This window comes from Dromaius novaehollandiae, chromosome 4 (genome assembly GCF_036370855.1).
Source record: "Dromaius novaehollandiae isolate bDroNov1 chromosome 4, bDroNov1.hap1, whole genome shotgun sequence".
NCBI classification, from domain to species: domain Eukaryota; kingdom Metazoa; phylum Chordata; class Aves; order Casuariiformes; family Dromaiidae; genus Dromaius; species Dromaius novaehollandiae.
Window position 1 is genome coordinate 67,827,360 of NC_088101.1, and position 22,488 is coordinate 67,849,847.

General features: G+C 40.5%; 1 protein-coding gene across 2 annotated transcripts in view; it reads right to left on the reverse strand.

Moving 5' to 3' along the window:
• The window catches only part of RBPJ (recombination signal binding protein for immunoglobulin kappa J region), a 62,823-nt gene extending 45,864 nt beyond the window's left edge, over nt 1–16,959 (reverse strand). The window contains exon 1 of one of the 2 annotated variants that reach the window (XM_026120496.2): nt 16,818–16,959. In XM_026120496.2, coding sequence (XP_025976281.1) covers nt 16,818–16,837 — 20 coding nt within the window. In that variant the 5' untranslated portion in view covers nt 16,838–16,959. The remainder of the gene's footprint in view (nt 1–16,817) is intronic. The other variant, XM_064511337.1, reaches the window with a different exon arrangement.
• Between the last annotated feature and the right edge of the window lie 5,529 nt (nt 16,960–22,488).

Consider the following 22,488-nt stretch of genomic DNA (forward strand, 5'->3'; position numbering starts at 1 on the left):
ACCTGAAAACAAGAATGTTTTTGCTGAAAATTTTACCAGACGTAGATATATTATGTCTTTAAAGAACTAACATTTTCAATGAAAGTTTTACCCAACAGAGCTTAACTTCTGCTTGATCTTGAGCATGTGTCTGCTACAACACTAGTTTCCCAGAATAATGCTTGTGCTGGCACAAATTTTTGTGTAAGGATTTTACTGCACAATAAGTGTGCCTAAGCAGTGTTGTGAAGACTCCAACTGCTCAGCTCTGAACCCAACCTCTTTTCAAAACATTGTCTCATCCTTTCAAGTACATTCAAGCCAGAAGGGAAAGTAAATTCTCAAAACTGTTTTGAAGAGCTAAACCACCAAATTTAAGCAAAAATTTTAGATAGCAGCCACCAGTGCTTCACTCATATCTTGACTGGTTTAAAAATGATAGCTAACAAGGGACCACTGAGTGTGTAGTACATGTAATGCACTAATCAATAACGCGATTTCCTTTCTGCAAATCCTGCCTACCACTGCTTCAAACAAGGCAGCCTGAGTTCTCCAAGAAAAACAGGAAAATTGTGGACAAATGCAGTCAATAAGGATTAAAAATCATATGGGGAAGTCCAGTTCATGAATTAAAACATGCAGAAGCCTGTGCAGCCAAGATAAATGAAAAAAAGTCTCAATCTAAACAGAATCAGGGGATGGTCTCCGTTAGAGAGACAGTATCTTCTTCCAAGGCATCAATGCATTCTGGGAAATACGGGCAACGTGATGTCTCCAGACAGTGGGATTAGTATTCTATTAACAGCTAAGTGTCCTTCATTCTTTTCGTTTCCCAGTTTACTAAAAAATGAAGCTTATGGTATAAAACTGGTTTGCCATCCTTCCAATAATTCTGGAACCCACAAATCAAAAACTGAATTTAAAACAAAAGAAGAATTTGCAAAGATAATTAAGTTGTTACGAGTTTTATGAAAACTGGGTGCTGGATAGATATTTCCAAAATACTGATGTGATTGAAGAAAGACAAGAAGAACTTGGAAATTACATACTGTTTGACAGCTGGCAAGTCAGTTTGCATATGCCATTTGGCTGGACAGTAAGCATAGGCTTAGCTAAATTACAAGTTACTACTTTGTTACTGTCTCTAAACTTTCCTCACAATAAAGGATACACACATAGGAAATATAGGTCTATTAGTGCTGCTGCTTGTAGAACGACTTGGGGAAAAAATATGTTACTTGACAACTGCATATGCAAAAAAGTCAAAACAAGTAAGGGAAATGCAGAGTGCCAATTTTAAAGTATTTAAATTATCTTATATGGCTATAGGAAGCTTTAAATACTGTCATAATAGCTTACATGTATATCAAATATAATATCAGTTTCATCTTACAAGTCTTTTCAGTTTGTTGTCTACATGCTGGTCACTCAGGCATAAGTAAAAAGGAAAAAAAAAAAGCAGTTTGTTCAACTGTCGATTATAAGCAGAAGGTCTCCAGAATCCTAATGACAACTTACGGATTCCAAAACACAACTCAACTGTAGAGTTACACACTTGTTTAGGGCCCCTGGCTTAAATGTATTCTTAAATAAAAAAAGCATGGGATGTATACTAATTTTACTTATGACTAAAAACCCCTTGGAACAGGTATCAAATTATGTTATGTTTATTAGCCTGAAGAAGGCCTAATAAAACATTCTGGCAATTTAAAGATAAACACCAGAAAGTGTTTCACTGTGTAGTTTAAATTTCTTATTTCTCCAGTGGTTCACAGGTTGTTGTAATAATTTGTGTGTCAAGTTACCACATTTTCTATAAAGCTGTCTAATTCTTTAAATGGATAGTATCACTGTGGGGACAGAGGAGGAACTACGGACTGCTTCTATGAGGAGGAGGGTAGTGGGAGAAGTGAAATGTGAGGGGCAGGTTTGGAAGCCTGAGGTATTTTTCACTTCTGTTTTGTATTTTTTCCATTTACACCGGAAACTCCCTCTGCGGGGTGGGAAAGACAAACTTCCCTACAGCTAAATACAAGAACATGTATATGACACAAAAGCCATGAAGTCTTCAATGTTTCCATACCTTAACAAAAAAAGTGAAAGCAGTAGACCAAAACTGCAACAGTGAGGTAACAAAATTTAATTTTCCTACCTCTAGAATTTCTTCAAGCAACAAAAGTCAGTTTTGCCTTAGTAGAAGATTCAAGAAAGCAGAAGGGAAAAGATTAGGATGCCTCCAAACACATGTGCGTGCACGTACACACACACACATGCTTATCTACCTTAGTTCTGACACAGTCCAGCCTTCTTCCCCAGCCCCTGACTACTGTCCGTCCACTCCCCCACATCCCCCTTGGCTGCTGCAAAGTGAGAGGCAAAGACAAAGAAGAAGGGCAGAGCTGGAACAGCACACCCAGAGGTGCAGTGCCTTCTGCTCCCACTGCTGGGGGATTTAGGGGTCGTACTGATTTGGGCCAGGGCCCAGCTAGCCAGACACCTCTCTCCAGCAGTAGGAATGATAAACAGTTGGAGAAGAGGAAGAACCAGACAAGGCTAAATGATACTTCCCCTGAACTTTCTCCTAGCTTATGACTATCTTCAGTTCAGGGGATTTCTGAGCCCAATGGTGACACCAGGAATGAACACAGGCTTTATTGGTAGCTGTCCCCTCACACAGTCCAAGCATACTTTAGATAGTTTTGGAGAGCAGTGGTGCAGACAAGACACTAGGGAGAGTGCTACTATAGGACAGGGCTAGACTAGATGTGCAGGAGAATCCCAAAGCAACATGACATTAACAGTACGATCAGCCTTGAAGGGTCACCCCGTCCCTGGACCAAAATTCAGCTTAAACACACCAACAAAGCCAGCTTCATATTGGAGTGGCACTTGAACAGCCCGCAAGTCACATGGCTCAGAAGCCACAGATACCTACTTCTGACCTGAACACTGCAATAAAATGCCATAACCGACCGAAGATACCTATAGAAGCCAGTTGTCATCTGTGGTACAATAATTCAAATGTTTCATTAACTGCAATCTGTAACCAAACGGAAAGCATAACAAAGTTCCACTGGTCACACATTTGCTTTCCAAAAGGAAAATTTAAATAAATAAGAAAACAGAGCTTCTACATTTGAGGGTCCTAAGCAGTCTTGTTTTGGCCCGTATGCAAAACAGCCCTGCTGCCAGATGTTTCTAATTTTTAAGAACAGAATAAGACACTCTTCCAAAGGAAGCTGCAGGCCCAGCTCAAACTTTTTAAGTTCTTCCCCAAAGGAAGGGTTTTCCAGCTTTTCCCAGAATTTGCCACCTAAAAGCACAACATGCTTTAGGAAACATATCCTTCATTTAACTACACAGACAATGCCATTATGGGCACCCAACAGCAGCTCACCTACACTTCTTCTAAAAATAGCCTTACAAGAAGATCTGGTCGACCATGCCAGGACACCTGGGGCAAATCTAAGATACACCCACCATCAGGGCACCACTCGTCAGAACACCCAAGGAACGCAGAGAGGTCCTGAGCGCTCCAGTTATCCCGATTGTCCTTGCAATGAGAATAGTCACGGTCCATCCTTTTAAGCATGCTAGGATTCCTGTTAAAGGGGCTCCAAATCTGCATGCCACCCAATGGAAAAGATTCTGTAAGTAGTTTAAATTCCAGGTGAATACTGGCTACCTACAGGACCGACATGGTGCCAAGACAGAGCACTATGAATTCAGAGTCCTCAAAAAGATGTTTCTAACAGATACAATTAGTTGTAGACACTGTAGAGAGAACACAGACAGACTAAGGAAATGAGAGGACAGACAGGAACACAAAAAGCAGGTGGACAATGCAATAAACAGCCTCAGGCAGAAGAAAATTTGGTGGATTCCATTACAGATATTTGGCAAAGGAGAAGCCAATAAATGACTCAACCCTTAGGAGAAGAGCATGAAGTTACTTTTGGCTTCCAAGACAGAAATTAAGAAACCAGCTGAAAAAAGGAAGAGGCCACAGAGGGAGCAATGAAGATCTGGGATGAAGCTTAAAAGTTTGCTTCCTGTTTCTACAGCTATGGTCCAGTGTTGCAAGACTGAATTTTCAAAGCTTCCTTTTATCAAAAAAGAAAAGTTGCCCACATCAAGGCTGGCTGGTGTGATCTCTTATTTGATTCTGATATCCACAGGACATGCCTTTTTTTTTTTTTTTTTTTTAATTTTATCCCAAACGAAGGGGGCATTGTTTTAGCCAACGGGTTACATGAGCTGCTTAATCACAGAGAATAAACTGAGGCAGCAGACTCAGTACTGAAAGAAAAAGTGCACCATTATTACGTATCCACCACAGGAATACCTTGACATTAATCTTTAAAATAAGTACTTTTTTGTGATACAACAACAGTATACAAGTTCATGGCAAGTGTATACCAGATCAACAAACTATTAAAGATTCATTCTCTGAGGAGAAGAACAAATGTAGGAGAGAAATATTTCAGCTGAAACAGTAGTTTTTAACCTACATTAAAAGGACCTTAGTGTGTATACTATTTCTATAACGTCCCCAAAGGTATTATGAAAAGCAAATCTAACGTTCGCCTTCAACCACTGAACCAGGGAAAACGAAAAGTTACAATTTAATACAAAAAGTTATCTATGCTGTTTTAACCCATCCTAGTTTAGGAGAAACTTTCTGTACAGCAAATATTAATGCAAATGGTATAACATAAAGCTGTATAATAAACAACCTGAAGTTTATCTGCACACACACACAAATTTTAGGCAATGTTTAGTTACAGAGTTTAGCTTTCAGAAGCTGATCTAAGCTCTCCTTTGTTTACTTTCATCACTTCAAAAACAATCCTTTCTCCCAGTTCTGTTGCTTTAGAAATACACTATATTAGTAAGAACGAAGTGTCCTGTTTCTTCACGGCTTTCAATATATTCCCTACAAAGCCATGAGCAACAAACTGCAGTAATAACTCTCAACTCATTCAAAGTTCTATTTTATCTGTCCCTCTTGGAGTAGCAGGAGGATCACAAAATAGTAGTAGCTTCCCACATACTTCTAAAATCATGAAAAGGAGTGTGACATTTCAAAAGAGAGAGAGTTAGTGAAAAGAAATAATGAAACTTCTCCAAAATGAAGTGATCTTCCACTATTTCTTCTTCCTCCCCCTTCCGGAGCACATTTCCTGCCCTCATATTGTTAACACATGATCTTTTTTGGCTTCCCCTATATGCTTAATTTTCTTCATCTCTGTGTCAATGTTTTGTCTTTTGTTACAGAGGATGCTAGGGGTTCTTGAATCCTTTATTTTTTACCCATACCCTCACAAGTTCTGAAAATTATGTCAATGAACACAGCTAGGAAACAAGTGGAGCTCCATTGCTCAGCAGAAACACCGTCTCTCAAGATTAAAGACACTCACTTGACCAAGTTCCAAGTCCCAAAAGCAAGGATCAGGGCTTGGACTTGACTTGCAACAACTGTTAGCTTATCACGTTGGTTGAGGAGAAATGGCGACTTCCCCATTCTGCAGATAATGGAAATGATGCTCTATATAGCACCTCGTAAGTCTTACGCAGCCAGTAGTGGCAAAAACTGGGGAGAAAAAGGAACACGACAGATCTAGAGTAAGCAACGACTCTGTTAGGAAATACTGCACTGAAGAAAGATAACTGAACACAGACTGCCCAAGGACAAAGAGAAGAGGGGTTATATAGAAACTCCACGGAAAGAAAATGGGAGAAAAACTATTTTGTGCATTAAACCATAAAAAAAGAGATGTAGGAGTAAAGCTCCCGGTCACAAAATTCAGGGGAGAACAAGACTGAAAGCAACTAAGTTAAAAAAAAAAAAAAAAAAAAGTCATTTCTATATGCTGTAAACATAACAAGAGGAAGCAGGATTGACTGGATCTAAATTGGAATTAGAGGAAAGGAATGTCAGGCAGTGGCTATAAACATTCTTCAACTAATTTCAAAACAAAAAGGAGAATATTAGTTAGAAAAACAGTTTGGGGAGTGCAAGGATAGAATCTTCCATCTAAAGAAAAAAAAAGATCAAACATGACAAGACTTTCATGACTGAAGGAAGAAGCCTAAAATCAGGACTTCAAGCAGGAAAAAAATGAAGACAGCAGAGAAAGTATCAAGTAACCAGTACACTCTATGTTAAGAAAGTACCTTAAACAAAAGTAACCAGAATTTGAATCCTATACACAAGCATATAGGAAACTTCTGGTAAGTGAAGAAGTCTCTTATATCTACACATATAAAAGTCATAACTGCCTAATAACTTCTGGCAAACATGGGTCTCTTTTTGGGAGGAGGGGGCCTTTAGAATTGTTCCAACTGAAAAAGATAAACCTTCAAATTTGAACTGATGCAACATTATCTTAACGACACCGCAAACTGACAAGTCTAACTAGTCTACTGCTAGCTTTAAGTGCCATACAGCAATAAGGTGAAACAGGTAAGATTCAGTTCCATTTTTCTAATTCTTCTCCAAGTACTGTAAAGTACAGAGAATAAAGAGTTCGCCCAGAAGTATAACTGGATGAAATACTGGAACACAACTGGATACGTCCAAAGAGTTTTTTCTTACATATTTTATTTACATATGGAAATCCACCCTAGATTCAGGGAACACTTACACAAGGACTTGCTTCAAACTCTGCCTCCATAGGTACCTTTGGTATATCTCCTGAGGTCAATTTTCATTTACTGCTGTCTCAAAGTTAGATGTAGATGCTGGAGCTAGTCAGAAGGAAGAAAAATTTTCCCTACAACTCAAGATCCAATAAAAATAGTGTCCTGTATATGCCAGCAGCACTCGGAAATGACCATAAGAGACAGGGACACGTTTCCTTTGCTACCATTTGAAGTATGACTTATCACTTCAACAGGTTAATTGCAAGCAAAACTTCTCATTAAGTCTTTTTCTAAACATTGTTTCATAATAACGTCTTTCTTTTGCCTGTTAACTATTGCGGGAAACAGGTGGTTTGCCCACTGCAAATAAAAATGCAAAAGTTCAGATGTTTGTTTTAATGCCGTTCTCAGTATTATGGTAGTGTTACTATCTAAATAGAAGCATGGCAGACACGAACTTTATTTACTGTATTACCATAACTGAACAGAAACCTGGCTAACATCTGTACTAAAATAATTAAAATAGATAATAAAATAAGTTTTTATGCTTTACCCATGACCTTTATGGATAGAAGTTACTCCTAATCTGGAAGACTCCCTATTTTCTATTTCTGTACAATCTGTTCTTCTATCACACTTACAGACAGACACATTCACCTTCATAATCAGCAGCAAAAGAATTAATATTTTAAGTTTAGTACTTACATGGAGGTATCTCCAAAGAGCTAACTCTGACATCATTACTGGAATTCAGAGTTAGTATCACCTGTACTAACTGAAACCATTTGTCAGCGTCAAATGTGTCCCAAGCCTCTTTCAAGGAGGAAGCCTGATCCCAAATACTTACTTTGCGTAACTGCTCTGCCAGAGATTTAGTAGCAAAAGATTTATAACACATAGGTTAAATATATATATATGACTTCTACCAACCTCACAATGTTAAGAAAAAATTGGAATGCAAAAATCACCAGTGCTGGCAAAGAAATACTCAACAGTAGAAGAAAAAAGTTTTGGCCAGAAAAACGCTTGGACAGAAAAGACACATCCAAAATAGTTCTGCTGTATCTCCCTCATTTCTGGAAGATATTACAATATTAAGGTTTTTACTAGTCATCACTGTATATCTACTACAAAACTAAGAGAGCGTGAAAAGAAACACACATGCAGAAGAATACCAGTCTTTCAATAAAACTTTTTTTTTCCCCCCTTTCTGAATTCTTACCCTCACTACTGATGCCAGGGCTGGCTGGCTGCATTGGAAAGTAGCAAAGTAGTTTGAATTTAAAAAACAAATATCTAGACAGACTAGTTTCTTCAGGAATACAAAGAAATGGTCACAGCACACTGCGGTGCCACTTCATTTTTCGTGAAGCTGCATTTATCCACTGGCCATGCCTTAACCAACAAACCCTGAACAGGATTTTGGCCTATAACTACCCAGCACAACGATAACAGAATAAAGAGACACTAATTCTATTCCCATCTCTGCGCGGACTCTGCATTTGACCTTGGCAAGTCACTGTTTTCTTCTGATTTTTTTTGTGGTTGTTTTTTCATGTACAGGACATGAAGGGGTTTTACGCAAATGCCTGGAACAACAACAACAAAACAACTAAGTTTAATTATTATTTATTCTATTAGGCTGAGCCTTAGAACTCTTCTACAACGGCATAAATTCAGAGTGAGTGCAAACACCTCTCTGATTCTCTAGCCCTTCATTTTAAAGTTCCCTTTATATAAGAACACTGGTGAAAGCAGTAACCCATTAATGAGGTGCCCTACTGTATCAAAAACTGATAAAAGCTTGGTTTCATGAATTCTTCTGCTGAGCAAACAACTTTAACCTTATTCTCTACACCAGCAGTCCCGAATCCACAGCTTGCAAACCAAACCCTGCTGCAAGATCCTTTGCCACTGCTCCCAGCCAAAATTAAATTATAGAGTTAAAATAAGAGCTGCCAGGAAAAGGAAAGTAGGATATTGCCTACAGAGTATCTATGCTGTTACTATGGGCCAGCAAAAATTACGGACTAGTATTTTACACAATTCAGTTCCCTTTCTCAAGCTTAGAAAAGCCTGCATTTCATGGCTGCCTGCTCAAGTTTCATTCTGATACCAAGCTTCCTGGTAATCTCCCAAAGCACCACACATTGGAAACATGCCACAAGTGTAACTTAGAAAAAAAGGTGCAGATGAAGTGTTCCACAGACCAAGCAATGTTATCAAAAATACTGGGAGAAAGACTGTTTTCTGGCAGATACAGAAAAACGTAGGTACTCAGAATGTGAAAATTTTAAATAAGTTTGAAACTCATATAACCACCATAAATAATTAGATTAGCAATGAAAAGGCTTTAATTAGGACCCATTGCAACACATATGCTTGAATCTCACCCACCAGAAGCAGAAAAATTAAATGAAGCAACAGGTGTAATCTCAAGCTGGGCAGTCAAAAGCGATCAGTTGCCAATACAGCCTCTTGTCCATTCTAACAGGTGTTCTGCATTTTGAATATACTGATTAAATGCCATTTCATACAAGTTAGGCAAACAATTACATTGAAAATGAGATATTTCTTGCTCTTGAATAGCAAACAAATGAGGAAAAGTTATACTTTAATACAACCATCTCAATGTCTTCCTGTCTTCCAAGTGAAACAATGACATTACTTTTATTTAAACTGTTCATTACAGGAATATACATTTAAAGTCAACAAAAAAGTTTTCAAGGCTGATCTACATACAAAGAGGTATTCGAAATGATCTGGACAAACTGAAGAAATATGTTGTTGACCAAAATGTTCAGATCACTTTAATTAAGAATAAATCATGTCCCAGCATCATGTCATTCATTAAAATAATCTGAATAACTGAAACAGTAAAACACTGTAACGATTGTAACTTATGTTAAAACTCTGTAGATAAAATGAGCTTTTCAAAAATCAGGAAAAATATGAAATGGGACATAAAAATAGTGTTTATCCTTATGGAGTTATAGCCTGTCTGTTGTAAGGATGTAAAAACACTACCTTAGTCAAGAGATTTCTCACACTGTATATACTGAAACCCCTATCTTCTTTCTCTCCCAGTAAAAAGTTTACTGCTGCAAATATATAGTTTACACCTTTACAAGCACAAGAGCACGAAGATATCACTATATATATGGCCATATATCACTAAGCGGCTAACTAAACTCCAATTAACAAGTATGAAATATTTTTCAGAAAACAGTATCATTTTAAATTATTATATTCAAGCTCTCAAAACCTGTCCAATTCTATGATGTTGCACACAAGAATCAATAGGCAATGAGAGTTTCTTTAGGTTGTAAAGGGAACTTAATCATTTTAAAAAAGGTAGCAACCATTAAAAAACATACATACACATACATATATGAATTCTTAATAAAGAGCACCACAACATAAGTAGAACCCCAGGAAATGAGATAAAGTCAAACTCTGAGTTTAAAGTTTATTTTTCCAAGAGTCAGTAAGAGTGTAATGATATGAAAATTACTACTTTCTGTTAATAGTTTCTTCTTCAAATAAATTTTTCAGCTGTTTCCTTTTCTGAATTTCTACACTGGAAAGAAGAGATGACCATAATTTCATATTATTTCTTTGCCTCATATAATCTGTTAATTATTGCAATCATGTTCAGAACAAATAAGAAAAGTTTACAATATTAAAACATTACATGCATTCCTACATAAAAATAATGACAGTTCATTAAGAATTCAATTTTATAATTGTAAACTTTTCTTAAAATACTAGAGACTATAACGCATACCCAGTTTTGTGAACAGAATTAGGTTTCATTTGACAACATAGCTAATGACGTTTATTCCCCCCGCCCCCCTTCACCTAAGTACACAGGAAAAAAATAAGCAATTCTTTTAAAGCAAACAGACATTACAATTGCTTCATTGTTTCAAATAGTGCAGTAAATGTTAAAAAAAAAAAAAAAAAAAAAAACCCACACACTTAAAAGTACATCTTCCCTGTGAAATGCTCTTGGGAAGCAGTGATTCAGCATATTAACAGTGCCATGGAGCCCAGCTAATGAAGTACTCACAATTAAAATCCAAAGAATTTAGGGTGATAATTTTTACAGAGAAGGATGTCCTGAAATCTTAAAATTCTGCTGACATGATTTGCCCTCCAAACGTGAAGCTGATAAACTACACTTTTAATTCCCGATATGTAAATGTATTGCATAAGATACAATATTTGTTTATATTAAATGTCTGTTTTACAATCCAGAATTAGTTTCTCTGTTCAATTTTATCAAAAACAAATACAGTGTAGGATAGGTGCGCAATGCACCTTAACTGTACTCTTCATAAAAAGAGAGAGAAAGAGAGCGCGCGAGCGCAAGAGAGAGAGCGCGCATGCTACTGACTATAAATCTTGTTTCCAAACCTTTGCTCATGAAGATGCTACAGCTTTTTTAGGCAGTCTTTGTAAGTTATGGCTGCTATAGGCCACTTTAGCTTTTTCTGGTCTTTTTTTTAAATGCAGAAATTACATAAATTTATAATAATGACTATAAAAAAATTAATTATTATTGCAAAAAGCAAATCAGAAGAAACAGTACTCCCTCCTTTCACTCACAAACTCATGATCATTTAAATAATCCATAGTACAGAATATCATACTAAAAAGAAAAAAAGAATTTACTGCAAAGAGGTATTGGTACTGGACTTCTTTTTAAATAAAAGTGGAGAAACCATATATGCGTAAGGAAACACACTATGCATTATTCTATTTCTACAGAAATCAAGCTATAAAAAGATTATTTTTGAAGTTTATGTTCCATATCAATCACAGTAAATCAGAAATGATTGGGCTACTTAATATAATGAATAAACAATTAAAGCAAGTCCAAATCAAGAGCGTAACTTCATAAAATTGCTCCTACTGAAACTATGAAACGTTCAAATTATATTTGTAAGCATCTCAGAAGAATACTCTTAAGAATACGCTGCTCAAAGATTTCCCAATAGCCAGACTTAAGACACTGACATGCTCCTTGAAAATGATTTAAAAGTTGTCACACAAAACCATCTACTCATTTGATTGTAAATGAGTTTTTCCCAACAACCTTTAACACTCATCATGTGCACATATACAATACAATAGCCGTAGTTATGCTATTACTCAAATCTTAACAAGCAGTGTTTAAACCTACAGTGACAGTAAAAACTGTAGCCTGAAGTTCCTATCCTCAGACTCTATTCCTACAGTCTATATAATCCAGTTACCATTCCTTGAGCTCCACTGAAACTACTCTAATATCTTTTAGCCAAATCTTATCATGACGCTCATAATCAATATTTAATCTTTATCTTCCTTGATCTGTCAATCACCCAAGACTATCAGCAATGCTTCTTTTCCAGAAATATTCCCCTGGTTTCCTTGGCAATGCTCTCTCCTGGTTCATCGCTTATCATTCTAACTGTTCCTTCAGTGTATCCTTCTGAAGAAGCCTCCTCATTCACCTTTTTATTTTATGAATCATTTCATAGCTTTCTGTCCCACATCCCTTGTCATTCTCCTTCACTTTATCTAGGACTAGGATACAAACCCGTTTTTAACTACCTTCTCCCTTGCCAGCAAATCAGAAATACGCTTTCTACTTCACACCTGCTGTGTTTGTCCAAACTACCACCTCACCTTGCGCCTCTAACATCGCCATACAGATGCCTCACCATCAGCTCACTCTCAACACAGACAAACTGCGGGTCTTACTCTTTGTATCATTCCTTCAATCTCCCTTCCACCACTGCAAGTCACTATCTTTCAGGACTCTTAACTAAGCATCAGCCATGACTCTTTATAGATCGTAGAAATAACCTGGTTTTGCCCACTACATCACTAAGATATGCCTAGTAGCTTAAACACTTATCCCATGATCACAGCAGTTTGTTTCTGAACTACTAAAGCACCTTTCTTAATCTTTCGAAACCCAGACTTGCCCTTGCTCTATTTATTCTGCACATTCCTCTCTAGAGAGCTTTTTAGCCTAACACCAGATCATACAAGTCTCCCCCTCATCTCTTCAGCAGCATCCTTCGCTTCCCATCCTAGTCTGACACTAGCCTGATACTTTGACAAGTGTTATTAAAACATATGCATACATTTTCTACATTACTGAGTCTATGGAAAACATCATACTGGCAATCAGACCATTTAATTGGTTTTGTCTTTTCCAGGGCTTCTCAACTCATTTGAAAAATAATCCAAATACTATCTTGTATACTGCTATTACAAAGACTTTCACTTCTAACCAAAATTCCCATCCCAAAATTATTAATCCAGATGCAGAACTGTATCTTCAAAGAGGTGCAAGCTTTGATAACCTGTTTGTTATGTCTTCGTCGTACTTCTCTTGTGCTGCCCTCATAACTGGGAGAGCTCCATATGCATCCACAAAGCAGTACCATCTTCTCTCAAAAACCTTGTAACAGTTTTTCCAGAGTTCTCATTAAAACCAAAGAAACAAAACAACCAGACGGCTGGCATGCCTAGATCACTACCACCATCATAAAATTCGCTGCACTGGTACCAAATATACTCCTGTGTCATTATAGATCTGATGTGCTTTTGCCTACCCTTAAAGTGTAAGCTCTCTGGATCAGGAAACACCTCTTAACCACAAAACTTTGGCATGACTAATTCAGACACATAGCTTAAACAGTCTGATACTTTGACAAGTGTTAATAAAACACATGCATACATTTTCTACCTTACTGAGCCTATGGAAAACATCATACCAGTGATTGGACCATTTAGTTGGTTTTGTCTTTTTCAGGGCTTCTCAACCCGTGTGAAAAATAATCCAAATACTATCTTGTATACTGCAATTACAAAGACTTTCATTGGTAACTAAACACTCAAAGTTATGTCTAGCATTTACCATTTTTATTTACACTTTCTAAATTTTGTTTACATGTTCGCTGGCATAGGAATCTTTGTAAGGATTTTGCATAATTGCTTCCTGCACCATTTTCTAGTATTGTCCGAGACTACAGAGTGTCTCAAGCTATCAAGGCTGTCTGAGACTACAGAGTGAGACATAGAAGACGTCATTCTGCATTTTATCTCATTTTAAATAACAGTAAGTTCTTAGGAGTGGAAATTCTTTCTATTGTATGGTTATTAGGCCTAGCATAATGATTCTCAGTGTAACTGAGGCCCATAGGTACTTCCATAGTATTAGCAATTATTTAACAAAATGTTTCATATTGAAAATAAGCATCTCTAGTTAAATAATATCTTCATTAATTCTCTAGTCTTAAAATTATGAGTTTCCCTAAATCATTTACAAGCAAAAACAAAAATACTCCACAACAACCCAAAATGCTATCCTATTATTCCAGCCATAAATTATCCACTTCCTTAAAAAAAAAAAAAAAAAGTCAAATAGTTCATTTTCAGTGACTTGTTCCATGTTTCTGTGTAGTTTCTCATTATATCTAGTTCTGCCACTGGAAAATCTAGGTTCAGTCACAATACTGTACATGTGAACAATTTTGATGAAAATCATCTTTGTGATACAAGCAGAAGTATAATATGCTGCAAATATGAAACTGGTAATGAACTTTGACTCTCCTAGAAAGACAATTCATGTAGTGTATCCTCACCATTCCATTCCAACATAGTGTAACCCTATATATCATAATTTACTTTTAGGCATACAATTTTCACAGGAAAAATGTGTTTTTACATTCAACTTACACTGACTACAGAAAAGCCATATGCTTTATCTCAAAGTTTCAGCACCTACGAGATTTGGAAGCCACTCATTAAAATAGAATGTAGTATTTGGATACTATGTTCTTCAGTTATAGCTTTTAATTTCAAATTAAACTCCAAATTTTTTCCTATGCAATTGACAGTTTTTAAAGAAAAAAAAAAAGACAAAGTCTTCTAGTCTTTTTTAGAAAAAGTCTAGGAAAAAGACCCGTCTTTACTGACTGCTGTGTTTTGTGAAAAAAAATCATCACTGAACTATCATCAAATTTTAATCCCAATATACACAAACAACTCAGTAACAGAGCTGCACTCCAAAAATGAAGCATAAATAAAAAAATTCTGCTCCTTAATGCAATAAAACTATAACATTAATCAATCTTAATAGACTTTGTTTTTACCAAAGATTAAAATACTTAACCATAAGAAAACAATGTGACTACTTTTTCAGAGAATTACTCAACTTACAGTTTTGAGCAAGAACATCAGCATTTAAATCGTAAACTATAGACAGTTTTTTTCATTCTTGTTAAATGCTGTGTTTTTCCACCATTCAAATGAATTGATCCCTCATCAAAAAAGAAAAAAAAATAGACTTGGAGATACGTTAAACTGTTGAGAATGACAACTCAAGAAGGACAAAAGTAGAATCATAGACCTGAGATCACTTTTAACAAACCTCTTATAATCTCTGAAAGCCCAAATATTCAGATGAGTAAACAAACAGAAACATGGAAAAATTTAATCCCTAACTAGGGCACAGACGAACACTTACAGCAAATTTTAAAAGCATCTGTTTCATTCTTTCAACTCTAACCTCTAAAACTGTACACTCCAGGAACCATAACAAACAAGACCCGTTTCCCTAAAGAACATATAATTAGGAAAACGTGTAGGAGCCACAAGATGCCTTTATCAGGACAGAAATCAAGCAAAAGCTTGAATTTAGTTTTTGACAAACAAGAGAAAAGAATTGGAAACACTACTGTGGCCAAATAAAACAACAGAATACCATAATGCTACCTTCTCCACGAGAACAAAAGCATCAACCACCAACTCCACCCCACCCCCAAGCAGGCTGTTGCTCTCTCTAACCACATAGCCAATGCGGGAGACAATGTAATCCCACAGGGAAGACAGAAGGTCACAGACACACTGTGAAATCATCAAATTAGGTCCACATTTTAGAGATACACAGCAGTACTTTCACCAACCAGGATTCTGTTTGGAACAAGCAGGTGGAGTGTGCACACCTCTCCTGACTGCCTCTTCCCTGAATACACAGAGGGAAGTCACAAGCATTCACTGTATCCCAAAATTAAGGACATGGCACTTATAATATGCAGCAGAATTCAAGATGTGGCAAGGATGGCAATACTCAATGTAACACAGCAGGTGAGACTGTGTACTGTATACCAGCAGTAAATCTGTTGTTATTCATCAGCTGTAGGTGGCTAGGAGGGTGTCACTTATTACAATGACACACTTTGCAGCTGGCTAGCCACGATTAAGTATTATCCAGTGTGGTTGAAAGGGATGGCAACTATCATTCGTTATGCGCCAGTGTGGCTTAGTGGGGTGAGGGGGCTCCTATCCTTCAGTGCAACGCAACACTAGCAGGAAAGCAAAGAACAAAACTCACCCAAGCCCAGGGAATGGTGAACGGCATGGGGGCAGGAGAGAAGGGGAACTTCAGTCTCCTACCCTGAGGGAATGGGTGTCTTGCTAGCAAGACTGCAAAGCCCGCTCGCACCAAGCGCGACCTAGAGCGCTTCACAGCGACCCGGGACGGGGGACGGAGCCGCTGCGCTGCGGCTCCCGGCGCGGGGAGGGCAAGGGGCCTCCAGCCGGCCTCCACTACGCGAAGGGGGCCGAGGCAGCGCAAGAAGACAGCGCTCAACTTCTCGCAGAAACAGAAGCCTTTGTCCGACCGCTCCCGGTCTGTGGCCGAGGGGGCCCGGGGTCCGCGCCCGCGGCAGGATAAGCCGGGGCGGAGGAGAAGGGGGCAGGGGAAGGGCCTGCGCCGGCCGCGGCCCCTCTCCGCGCCGGACTCCGCTGCCAGGCAACCCGCGGCGAGGGACTCCGCGGGGCGGAGGGGATGAGCACTGACCCAGCACGCAGTCCCGACCGGTGCGCCCGTGCCGGGAGAAGGGGAGGCGGCGGAGCGCCCAGCCGCGCCGGGCCGCCTGCCGCGGGGGGAGGCCGGGGACCAGGCCGGCGGCGGCGCGGGGCAGGGGGCCTCCCGCCGTGCGCCCACCTGGGGGGACCCCAGCCCCCCGGGGCTTGTGCCTCGGGGCCCTCTGCGGGCTGCCCGGGGAGGAGCCCCCGCTTCCCCGGAGCAGGGGCAGCGGGGCCGAGGGAACGGGGCGGCGCGGCCGGCGCCCCGGCACCCCCAGAAACAGATCGCTCCCGGCGCGCCGCCGCGAACCCCCCGCACTTACCCTGTCACAACAGGCGCCATCTTCCACAAACTCTCGCCAAAACTCCTACTCTCGCGAGAGCGCCCCCCTCTCCGCCCGAGGAGCGCGCGTGCGCCAGCCCGTGAGACACACGCGGAGCCGGGGGGGGCGCGGCGCGCACCGCCCACTCACCGCCTGGGCTCTCCCCTCAGACACAACAGTGGCAGGCGTGGGAACCGAGCGGATCTCGCGAGAGCACGGCGGCGGCCCCGCCGCCCGGCCGGCAGGTCTCGCGAGAGCCGAGGGAAGGGAGGGGAGGGGAGGGGAATTCCCTCTGCCCGGCGTCTGCCTGTGAGTCTCGCTTCTGAGTCTTCCCGAGTCGGCGGGGGAGGACCGGACCAATGCGGCGGGCTGGGGGGGAGGCCGAGCAGCGTCCCCAGGGAGCGGGGGAAGAAACCATTCGGGGCGGGGAGGGGAGAGGTTGTTGCCCGAGTGCGGCGCAGGGGGCCGCGGGCCCGCCCGGGAGGAGCTGCCTCGCCGGCCCTGGCCCCCGCGCCGGAGCGGGAAGTGGCGGCCGCCTCCTCCTGCTCCGCGAGGAGCGGGCGAGGTGCCCGCGCGGGAAGCCGGTGCCAGCCAGCCCGGGGATCGCCCGCCTCGTGGTTTCCGCGGGCCGAACACACGGGCAGCCCCGCGGGCTCCCCGGGGCCGCCCCGCGCCGGCCGTTACGGCCGCCCCGCCCCTGCCGCGCGACGCGGCCTTCGGGAGCCGCTGCGCCCCGGCCCGCCGCGGCTCGCGGGGTCAGCGCGGTTCCCGGGCCTGGCGCAGCGCGGACCCCGCGTGCCGCCCCTGCCTGCCCCGGCTGGGCTGCGGCCCCAGCGGCTGCCCCGGCCCCGGGGACGGAGGGCAGCGGCTGCCCTCAGGGAGCGGCGGGGGGCTGCGGGTGGCGGCTAGGGGCTGCGGGGCAGGACGTTTTCCACGTGGGATGAGTGTTCCCTGAAAAAGTTCGAGTTGCCGTGGAAGTTCGGGCAATAACGGTTAATGCCGGCTCTGTCCAAAGTCATTTAAATGATATAAAAACAAACGCGACTCGATAACTGTTGAGCAGTAAGTGTTTCCTACCAAAGTTTTAAAGAAAGTCAAAACCACTGACTGGAGGGAACCCATATCATTGCTTTTGGTGGCTGTATCCTCTATAAGTGCAGACCAAACAGTTTTTTCCTTCCTGTTAGTTGAGTTTAGTTTAAAAGTTAGTTCATACAAAGCTCAAAAACCAATGGGAATTGGAAAAGCAGAAATTCTTTGCCAAACTGAATGAAAGTAACTAGGAGGCTGAGATCCAAAGGCACCATGGTTAGAAAGATCTGCGAGTTTTCTTAAGTATAAATAATATTTCACTTTTTTGAGAAATAAAATGTCTTTAAATGAAAAGCATATTTCTCATAATTTTGTTGTCTTTCACACCCAAAATGCCTACGATACATTTGTTTAGTAAATACAAATTTTTGAGTCCACTAGACTCTGTCCAGCCAATGAAATGACCTTTGTAATGACCTCTCAAATAGAATTCCTAAGATAGACATGGTAATGAGAAAGTATAAAATTGTCTGGATATGGTCCAACATTTGACATTAAAAGAAAATCCAGATTTTGGATCCATTTCATAACATGACCACTTCAAGGTCAGGGTCTGATTGTCCAACAAAGCACTATGTTTGAAAATTAATCCTTTTACATCAAGGATTCTATCCTGTCTCTTTATTCAGCTTCCTCTTTCTGTGCCACTGTCATCAATCTAGCTTCAGAAATGAAGACAATATTGTTTCGACAATTCACTAAGATTCCCAAAAGCTATGTCATTTTTATTACTTCACCTTAGTGCCTCTGCTGTCTCCCAGATTAAGAAAAAAGATAACATTTTCTCTAATCCATTAATATGATTTGGGGTTTCTTTCTTAAATATTCTCCACTGCTAATATTAATTCACTGAAGAATAATGGCTCAGATGAGTAAACTCATGTTTTAAGAGATTGTTTGGCCGCAAAGTTTGCCGTAACTCTGCTAACTGTACAAACAACTATTGTTTGCTATCATTAAGGGCACTTTTCCCATCATGATTTCCCCCTCCTCATTAATTATAAAAGGATTTTGATTGGTTCCTTCATAGGCGCACTTCTCAACGAAAGCACAATGCATACTGGAAATCCTCTGTATTGTTTGTGGAGAGCAAATCATAATCCCTTTGGAAGTCTCTTCCTAAAAACATCTTTTTTTTTTTTCCAAGGCTAAAGAATGATCTCAGCTCATGCTAGTTCCATTCTGTTAAGAATGGTTTCTGGATTTTTGCCATAGACTGTCTCTAGATGGTCATTTTCTGGGGCCCCTCTTTTAGTGTGTTTTGAATCAAAGTGGAAAATCTAAAAATATAGCACACAATAATATGCAGTGTCTAGACTTCTTTTAATATTTTACCAGGAAGACATTTTGATTAATAACAAAATTAATTGGATCTTGGAGAAAGTATATTATTTCGAAGAATTAATAATTACAAAAACTATTGTACTTCATTCCATCTCTGACAGAGGTACATTATAAAACAAATAGCTATTGAATTTTTTTTTTCATTTTAATTATAAACAATCTGCAGTGCAAAAGGTCAGGAATACTATTCAAGTCAAAGACAATAGCCTGAAATTATGTGAGTGTCTGGCAGAAGGAAAGATTGAAAAAACACAGAGGGTTTTTTAACAGTGTTCGTGCACTGAATTTTCTTCTTGTTGCTTAAAGGGTTTATATCACATAGTACAGAGTGCTCAATTTCTGTTGACTTCAGTCAACAAAATCATCTAGTACCTCAAGGCATCAGGCCCCCCTTTCTAATCTGTAGTGAATGGTAAACACCACCAGAGTTGAGGTATAAGAACAAATTTAAATACAAGGTTTGTACAATTTAAAATTTGTATTTACTACACGAATCAGTGGTTGAACTGTTTAAAACTCCCTGCCGAAACCAGCGGAAGCATTCTGAGTCAGCCTTATCATTTCAAAGATGATTTGGAGAAACACAGCTTGGAGGCACCTTTGAAGGACCTGATTTTAGCAAGTTTTGAGTCTGTCCCCTCTTTAAAGCTGATGCTTTGCTAAGTAACTCCAGTTGGGTACTCAGAATCATTAGTTGCCTTTGAAAATTGAAGGCAATTAAATAAGGAAATCTATTTTACTTTCATTTTGTAGACAGTGGGATGGGGTCACTTCTTCCTTTTGGGGATTCACTAACACATACCGGTGTGGACAGACCCAGGTCCCTCTGCCTGTGCTCCCTGCTGAGTGGATTCCAGCAGCTTCCGCTGGGATTCATATGGTTACCTCATCCCCTCAGGCTCTGGAGGTGGAAAGAGGAGGAAAGACAGAAAGCCTAGCAACGGGCCCTCTATGTGGCAGGGGAGGGGGTCTTTTGGCCCCGAGTTTTGCGTATCAGATGGTAGAGAAGGAGCTGCCTGGCTGAGCCCAAGCAGCACAGCTCTGGAAAGAAAGGGCAGATGGGAACAGGGAACTGGACGCAGGCTGTAATAAAAGGATTCAAGATTTCGACATCTTGTTCAACCAGTTTGGACCAAACTTTCTCCAGCACGGCACTGGCTCTGGGTTTGACCTAAGCTCATTCCTTTGGGCACAGCACTAGCTAACACTGCTATCGCTTCTAGTTTGGCAACTGCCTCACGTCTAGCTGACTTGGAGAGAGATTAGAGGACAACAGATCTGTCTGCAACCATTTGTGTAAAGTACCCTGTGCACAATGAGCTCCATCCCTAGTTGAGTCTTATGAAAGATGACTCATAATACGTCTTTTAAAATCCTAGCTATTTATAAAAGATAGTGACCTTAAAAAGCAACAGAGGTAGTGGAACCACACAGTTATCTGAATCTTTAGTTCATTATAAGTAGTAGGTTTATCTCTAGATGTAGCAATTTATATCTGGTGATACAAATCACACATTCTGGTAGTGTGCACTATGATATAACCCTTCTGGAATTTTATAAGCACAGGATGTACAATGTGGTTTAACTGTGTGTCTAGGAAAGAAAATAAACAGGCAGTTGCCCACAGAGCGTATCTTACATCTGAACTTCTGTATGTATGCCAACAGAAGTTATCACTTTTAAGTGCTAACTGGACAACTAGATGTCAGAAGTGCCTCTACTTTTTGAAATGGAAGCTATCTCAGAGGATTTACAGCATTGTCCTTAACATGGTAATAATAAAGAGTAGGATAATTAGAAGTCTTAAACAAGAGTGTTGTTAAATAGTTTTCACTTGTCTGTCATAACCTCAAAGAGAACAGTAGCACAAAGAAAAACATTAATTTGTATCTTACTGCCTGTTAAGGCTTAATAATCATATGGTCCCAAAAGCTACAGTCAGGTTTATGGCTTACTCTGCTATACCTTGCACACAGTACAATCCCTGCATAGAGAGTTTTTATAATCTAAAGGCAAGATGCACAAAGTAAGTATAACAAACAATAGGAAGGAAGAGGGGGAGGGAAGATGAGGTTAACAGTAATAACATCATGTGGTTATGTAGGTTAACAATGTGAACAGCTTGATGACTGACTTCTGTAACCTTTTATTTTTATATACTTTTTAAAGACACACTGCATTACTATTACGTTTTGTTCTTCACTCTGCCCCCCAAAAAGTGTCTTAAATTATCTTCCATTAGGTGAAGTTTTTTCTGTTTGCATATAAACTACCCTCCATATCTCTTCTTAGCTTTCCTGGGCTCTTAAAAGAAACAGCTCTCCATCCCTGAACCTCTCTCAGGCAGTGCTCCTCTCCGCTCATGCCCACGGGGGATGCCTGATCAACAGTTTCTGTGGCACCTGGCTGTTCTCCTAGCCCATCTCACCAAACACAGCCCTTTTGCAGTGGTAGTCTGCAGTGGTGGCTGCTGCCCTCTGCCTCCTCATCCTCAGGGTGCCCCTACAGATATCGGGTATGAGAAGTCTTCAGTGAATCCATGAACCAGAGAGTAATTGCAGATGCCTTCCAGGCTAGCAGGGCCTGCCCACTACCCTACAGTGCTCCCGGGTACCTCCGGCTCCCACACCCCTGTGGGTGTTCACAACCACAAACATTGGCAGAGCTGAAGTCTGTCAGGCCCCACCTTCCCACTGGCGGGAGCACCGCTCCCGCGTTACGCTGACCTGGCGCCATGCTTAACGCGTATACCCACCAAACCAGTTCTGAGATTAAACCACAATACACAGGATTACAAAGTGATTACTGAAAAGGACTACAGCAGGATAATCTATGCAAAAATCTCCTCCGCTCTTCCAAAACGGACTAGAGAACATACAGTTTCTTTTCTATCAGTCTTCTCCACGTAGGACTGATTTTGACATAGCAGTAGAGTACAACAAAGGTGAACTCATCTGGTCTCACTGAAATCAAGGGGACAGGAAAGACTGAACTGATCAGTTAAACTATGAATTTACAAGTAATTAACAAAGCAAAAGGAAGAATTAAGGATTATGATATGGCTACAGATGTTTTATAGCTTTTATTCATATCTAAAAATGAATTGAATTTGCAATCGTTACCATTCTGAACCAATATGAAAACAGATGTCTTCATGCAGAAAAAGTATTTAACCAGAGGCACTGTCTCAGCTCTAATGCTTTCATGATGTATATTAGTACACCATCTACGCTGA